Below are 7,515 nucleotides of genomic sequence, written 5' to 3'. Positions count from 1 at the left end.
TTACATTCTCATCAACTACCCCTTGGACTCTACCCCTCACCTACGCACTAGGGGCAATTTTCAGTTAACCTGCCAACCTGCTCGTCTTTGGGAAGTGGGAGGAAATCGGAGCACCCGGGGGGAAACGCAGTCACAGGGAGAGAACATGCAAACTCCACACACAGACAGCGCCGGAGGTCAGGATCGAACCCGGGTCTCTGGAGCTGGGAGGCAGCGGTCCTACCCGCTGCGCCACTGCACCTGCCCCCTCTTCCTTTCAAACTTTTAATTCTTTTAATACTTTTGTTTGTGAAATTATTTAATAAATTGTTGAAATGATTAACTGGGGGGTGATTGGGAGCTGGAGCCAACTAAAACTCGGGCTGTGGAAATACTGATGTAATTCAACCAAAACGCCAATGGAACTGCAAGTTTGACATGCAAACTCCACACAGACAGCACCGGAGGTCAGGATCGAACCTGGGTCGCCGGAGCTGAGGCAGCAGCACGATCCGCTGTTCCACGGTGCCCTGGAAACGCCAACCCTGTTTCTCTTTCTCAATAAAGTGGCAAATGAAATATGATGTTGGAAAGTGTGTGGTCATGTACTTTGGCTGAAGAAATAAACTGGCAGACTATTATTTAAATGGGGAGAAAATACAAAATTCAGAGATGCAAAGGGACCTTGGAGTCCTCGTGCAGGATACCCTAAAAGTTAACCTCCAGGTTGAGTCAGTGGTGAAGAAGGCGAATGCAATGTTGGCATTCACTTCTAGAGGAATAGAATATTAGAGCAGGGATGTGACGTTGAGGCTCTATAAGGCATTGATAAGACCTCACTTAGAGTACTGTGCGCAGTTTTGGGCTCCTTATTTAAGAAAGGATGTGCTGACGTTGGAGAGGGTTCAGAGAAGATTCCAGGAATGAGAGGGTTAACATATGAAGAACGTTTGACAGTTCTTGGGCTGTACTCCTTGGAGTTCAGAAGAATGAGGGGGGACCTCATAGAAACATTTCGAATGCTAAAAGGCCTGGACAGCGTAGATGTGGCAAAGTTGTTTCCCATGGTAGGGGAGTCTAGTACAAGAGGGAACGACTTCAGGATTGAAGGGCACTCATTCAGAACAGAGATGCGGAGAAATTTCTTTAGCCAGAGAGTGGGGAATCTGTGGAATTTGTTGCCACGGGCGGCTGTGGAGGCAACGTCATTGGGTGTATTTAAGGCAGAGATTGATAGGTATCTGAGCAGCCAGGGCATCAAAGGTTATGGTGAGAAGGCAGGGGAGTGGGGCTAAATGGATCAGCTCATGATAGAATGGCGGAGTAGACTCAATGGGCCGAATGGCCGACTTATGCTCCTTTGTCTTATGGGCTTATGGTCTAATACACTGCCTGACCTGCTGACGTGTTCCCAACATTTTCCGTTCTTGTTGGAAGATTATGGTCAGAATCATTTACCTTTTTCCACATTCCAATCACCCACAGTCCCAGAAAATCGAAAACCTACAGGTGCTAAAAATCTGAAATAAAAACAAGAAGTCCGAAAAACACTCAGCAGGTCAGGCAGCGGCTGTGGATAGAGAAACAGCATTAACAATTCAGGCCCAACACACTGTCCCGGTGAAGGGTCTTGCACACGAAGCATTAACTCTGTTCCTCTCCAGGTGTTGCCTGTCATTGGCGAGACCAAGTCTGGAACTGTGTGCAGTTCTGGTCGCCCGGCTATAGGGAAGATGTCGTTAAGCTGGAAAGGGTGCATAAAGACTCACGGGGATGTTCCCGGGACTGGAGGGATTGAGAGGCTGGATAGGCTGTGGCTTTGAACCCTGGAGTGCAGCAGCATGAGGGCTGACCTTATAGAGGTTTATAAAATCATGAGGGATATAATTGGTAAATCGGTTTATTATTGTCACACGTACCGAGGTACAGTGAAAAACTTTGTTTTGCATGCTGTCCATACAGATCATTTCATACAACAGTGCATTGAGGTGGAACAAGGGAAAACTATAACAGACTGCAGAATGAAGTGTTACAGTTACAGAGAAAGTGCAGTGCAGGCAGACAATAAGGTGCAAGGGCTATGACGAGGTAGATTGTGAGGTCAAGAGTCCAACTTGTCGTACTAGGGGACCGTTCAATAGTCTTATAACACTGGGATAGAAGCTGCACTTGATCCTTGGACACTTCCTCCTACTTACCCCTTAACCACCAGGACGTTATCTCCCACACTATCACTGACCTCATCACCTCGGGAGATCTCTTCCCCACAGCTACCAACATGATAGTCCCGCAACCTAGGACGGCCCGCTTCTACCTCCTCCCCAAAATCCACAAGATGGACTGTCCCGGGAGACCTATTGTCTCTGCGTGCTCTTGCCCCACTGAGCTCGTATCCTCGTACCTGGACACTATCCTGTCCCACCCCCCCCCCCCCCCGGTCCAATCCACTCCCACCTATGTCCATGACACCTCACACACTTTCCAACTCTTCCATGGCTTTAAGTTCTCTGGCACACACAACCTCATCTTCACCATGGGTGTCCAGTCCCTACATATCTCCATTCACCATCATGATGGCCTCAACGTCCTCCACTTCTTTCTTGACCAGAGACAGAACCAGTCCCCTTCCACTAACACTCTCCTCCGCCTGCCTGAACTTGTCCTTACCTTAAACAACTTCCAATTCCTCTCACTTTCTACAGACCAAGGGCGTAGCTATGGGCACTTGCATGGGCCCCAGTTATGCTTGTCTCTTCGATGGCTACGTTGAACACTCTGTTCCAAGCCTCCTCTGGCCCCATTCCTCAGCTCTTTCTCCGCTATATTGACGACTGCATTGGTGCCACCTCTTGTACCCGTGTGGAACTCGATAGTTTCATAAATTTCACCACTAATTTTCACCCTGCTCTCCGATTCACTTGGACTGTCTCTGACACCTCAGGAGATTCCTTATCCACTGATATCTTCTACAAACCCACTGACGCCCACAGCTACCTCGATTACAGTTCCTCCCACCCTGTCTCTTGCAAGGACACGATCCCCTTTTCTCAATTTCTCTACCTCCGCCACATCTGCTCCCAAGATGAGACTTTCCACTCCAGGACATCCGAGGTGTCCAACTTCTTTTCTAGCTGGGTCTTCCCCCCGACTGTGGTCGAGAGAGCTCACACCCACATCTCTGTCATTTCCTGCACCTCAGCGCTCACCCCCACCCTTCCCAGACCCAACAGGGATAGGGTCCCCCATGTCCCCACACTTTATCCCACCAGCCTACGTATCCAACACATCATTCTCCGCCACTTCCGCCATCTCCAACAGGACCCCACCACCAAACACATCTTCCCCTCCCCACCTCTTTCTGCCTTTCGCAGGGACCGCTCTCTCCGTGACTCCCTAGTTCACTCCTCCCCCCCCCACCCATCTTGCTCCCACCCCGGGAACTTTCCGCTGCCCCCGGCATAGGTGCAACACCTACCCCTACACCACCCCCATCACCTCCATCCAGGGGCCCGAACAGTCTGAGATTCACCTGCACCTCCCTTAATATCATCGACCGCATTCGGTGCTCCGAGTGTGGCCTCCTCTACAATGGTGAGACCAAACGCGGACTAGGTGACCGTTTCACAGAACACCTGCACCCTTTCCAGCTGAACGATATCCTTCCTGTAGCCGAGTGAGCAGAACCGCGCACAGTACTCCAAATGTTGTCTCTTCAGTGACTTGTACAGATATCTTGGTCAGCATGGATGAATTGGGTCAAAGGGGCCGGTTCTTGTGCTGAATAAATCTGACTCTGTGAAAATGGTGATCTAAGCCCACTGTTTTTTCTTTCAAGTGCTTGGCTGGACTTTATTTTTGCACAAAGTATTTTTCCATATCCTAACACATCTGGGAGACCAGTCCCAGAGAAGATCCCCCTTAAGCTGTTCTTCAACACTAGCGTGATTTCGGGAGCTTTCTCTGCTCACAGTAGTGACCATGAAGTCCTGTATATCTGCTTGGGACCGATGGAAGCCTTTGATCTGACATATCGCTACTATGTCGGTCCGTCAGTTGCTGTTTGAGTCTGGCCCAGATGACGGGCTAGGGTTTGGGACTGGGATTTGAATCCGTTGCAACCAAGACAGGAAGGGGCAGTAAAACAAAAGAAAAATACCTAAATCGATTACAGACATTAACCTCCTGTAGATTTTAATCTAATTTGTGGTTGTCCTGAGAACTTGGAGCCATTTGTTTTAGAAAGTTGCGGAGAAGTTGTTTCCTCTGGTTGAGGACTGGAGAGCCAGGGGCCAGTGGAAATATTTGTGTCAAATATTTGTGAGAAAACAAGAAACGTGTTCACCCAGGGGAGTAAACCTGCTGAATTCTCTGCCCTGGGGTGTTGCAGCTGCTCGAATATGCGGTTCATTTAAAAAAGAATGAACATGTTCTGGATAATTAAAGTTGCAGGAAGGACTGAGGGGAGTTGAGACCAAGCAATGAATTCCCGCCTGGGATTGAAAAATGCTCCAATAGCAGTGTGGCAAAAGAGCCAATCAGCAAATTGTGCTGATGTATCTTGAATGTATCTTGATGTAGCCTGAAGACCCACACTCAACGATTCAGCAACAGCTTCTTCCCCTCCGCCATCAGATTTCTGAACGGTCCATGAACCCATGAACACTAGCTTTTTATTCCTTTTTTTTGCACTATTTATTAATTTTGTAATTTAAAGTCATTTTATGTCTTTAGAACATAGAACAATTACAGCACAGTTCAGGCCCTTCGGCCCACAAAGCTGTGCCGAACATGGCCCTACCCTAGAAATTACTAGGCTTACCCATAGCCCTCTGTTTTACTCAGCTCCATGTAGCTATCTAACAGCCTCTTGAAAGACCCTATCGTATCAGCCTCCACCACAATTTCCAGCAGCCCATTCCACACACTCACCACTCTCTGAGTAAAAAACTTACCCCTGACATCTCCTCTATACCTACTCCCCAGCACCTTAAACCTATCTCCTCTTGTGGCCATCAATTCAGCCCTGGGGAAAAGCCTCTGACTATCTACCCCATCAATACCTCTCATCAACTTATACACCTCTATCAGGTCCCCCCTCATTCTCTGTCTTTCCAAGGAGAAAAGGCCGAGTTCCCTCAACCTGTATTTATAAGGCATCCTCCGCATTCCAGGCAGCATCCTTGTAAATCTCCTCTGCACCCTCTCTATGGCTTCCACATCCTTCCTGTAGTGAGGCGACCAGAACTGAGCACAGTGCTCCAAGTGGGGTTTGACACTGCTGCTGCAAAACAACAAATTTCACGACCTATAAGTCAGTGACAATAAACCTGACTCTGGGGTTGGCAAATGGTGCTGAGGAATCATAATGAATGGGAAGGAGAGGACCTATTCCATTTCTGGTGCTCTTATGTTATGTGCTGGTGACACCCCGGTCAAGGATGGTTCCTACAATGAGCCAGCTGCCTGATGCAGGACACCCAGGCAGAAAAATAAAGGTGATGTCAGAAAAGCTGCAGAGTGGATGGTGGCGGGAAATGGAAGGAGGCCGAGCAAAGAATTCCCGCCCGGGATTCAAAAATCATCCAATGGGAGTGCGGCAAAAGAACCAATCAGCTGCGTTTGATTCGCGGGGGAGCCTCGCGGGGAAAGCAACCAATCCGCGGCGGCGCGGCCGTCTGAACCAATCGGATGGCTGTCCTCGGGCAGCCAATAGGGTGCGCGTCCCGCAGCGACCAATGGGAGGAGGCCCCGCGGGGTTTAAAAGGCGAGGCGGCGGTCGGTACCGCTGATGCAGTCGGGCGAGGAGAGAGGGAGGAGAATGGCGAGGACCAAGCAGACGGCGCGCAAGTCGACGGGTGGCAAAGCTCCGCGCAAGCAGCTGGCAACCAAGGCTGCCCGTAAGAGCGCTCCGGCCACGGGTGGTGTGAAGAAGCCGCACCGGTACCGGCCGGGCACGGTGGCGCTGCGGGAGATCCGGCGCTACCAGAAGTCGACTGAGCTGCTAATTCGTAAGCTGCCCTTCCAGCGCTTGGTGCGGGAGATCGCGCAGGACTTCAAGACCGACCTGCGCTTCCAGAGCTCGGCCGTGATGGCTCTGCAGGAGGCGAGCGAGGCTTATCTGGTGGGGCTGTTCGAGGACACCAACCTGTGTGCCATCCACGCCAAGCGGGTCACCATCATGCCTAAGGACGTCCACCTGGCGCGGCGCATCCGCGGCGAGCGCGCCTGAGTCTGGGGGCCGAGGCGTCCGGCGCCCCCCACACAACGGCTCTTTTCAGAGCCACCCACTCGCTGCAAAGGAGTCGCAACCGCGCCTCACTCTCGTCTATTCATTTCTAGAGTCCATCCCATCAATAACAGGTCCGATCTGATAGACCGGATAACGGGTTTATATCAAATATGTTCCCATTATTGTGAAATTGATGCAATAGAGCTCAAGAGTTAATTGTTGGTTAACTACTTAAGCTTGATGTGGATGGGATAGGAATGTTTCTCCTATCCGAGGTGTCTGGAAATAGATCAGATATTCAAAATCTGGGACAGACATAAGGAAGTTATCCCCAGAGATGATGAATCCAGAGGTTTGGTGTTTTTTTCAAGACAATTGTAAAGTCATGCAGAATGGTGACAAAACATTCATAGAACATTATAGGAACAGGCCCTTTACCCCTTAATGTTTGTTTCAAACAAGTTATGATATTAAATTAAATTCCTTCCCTGGGTACTTGTGTCAATCTTCAGCTTCAGTGCATCCCTGTGTACTCCTGCAGCCTGGACTGTGGCCAGTTGGCAGCATTCCCTTATTGACATCTCACTGGGCTTGAAGACTAACCAACTTTCGGGCAGACCAAAGGGCATCTGTCACCAAGTTGATGATCAGAAGCTTAATCTCAAAAATAAACTTTATTCTTAATAAAATATCTATACGAAAAGAAAAACATGTTGCTTGTTTACTGTTGATCATCAACTGGCAAAGCTAATTTTCCTTGTTTACTTTAATTGATTCTCCTCTGACACCTCTCCCACCCTCCCAATGCCTATTATGGTTTTTGTGCTAAACCTAAACTATTTCAAGAGCCACATTGTATTTTAAACCTTATTAATATCAGTTTTGGTTGGATATTGTGTTCAGTTCTGGTTGCCTCATTATAGAAAGGATGTGGAAGCTTTTTAGAGAGGGTGCAGAGGAGATTTACCAGGATGCTGCCTGGATTGGAGGGCATATCTTATGAGGATAGGTTGAGGGAGCTAGGGCTTTTCTCTTTGGAGAGGAGGAGGATGAGAGGTGACTTGATAGGGGTGTACAAGATGATAAGAGGCATAGATCGAGTGGACAGTCAGAGACTTTTTCCCAGGACGACAATGGCTAACACGAGGACATAATTTTAAGGTGATTGGAGGAAGGTATAAGGGGGATGTCAGGAGTAAGTTTTTTACACAGAGTGGTGGGTGCGTGGAACGTACTGCCTGCAGAGTTTGTGGGGGCAGATACATTAGGGACATTTAAGAGACTCTTAAATAGCCACATGAATGACA

General features: G+C 49.0%; 1 protein-coding gene across 1 annotated transcript; it reads left to right on the top strand.

Moving 5' to 3' along the window:
* Positions 1-5,797: 5,797 nt before the first annotated feature.
* Positions 5,798-6,345, top strand: LOC127586132 (histone H3-like). The gene has a single exon (XM_052043991.1). The coding sequence runs from the start codon at positions 5,798-5,800 to the stop codon at positions 6,206-6,208; it is 411 nt and encodes a 136-aa protein (XP_051899951.1). The 3' UTR covers positions 6,209-6,345.
* Positions 6,346-7,515: the final 1,170 nt, after the last annotated feature.

The sequence above is a fragment of the Pristis pectinata genome, chromosome 34 (genome assembly GCF_009764475.1).
Source record: "Pristis pectinata isolate sPriPec2 chromosome 34, sPriPec2.1.pri, whole genome shotgun sequence".
Taxonomy (NCBI): domain Eukaryota; kingdom Metazoa; phylum Chordata; class Chondrichthyes; order Rhinopristiformes; family Pristidae; genus Pristis; species Pristis pectinata.
The sequence above is the reverse complement of the archived record's forward strand: the minus strand, read 5'-3'. Positions and strand labels throughout refer to the sequence as shown.

Bases quoted from the DNA above. Each gene is read 5' to 3' on its own strand.
- LOC127586132 (XM_052043991.1), top strand. From the start codon at position 5,798: ATGGCGAGGACCAAGCAGACGGCGCGCAAGTCGACGGGTGGCAAAGCT.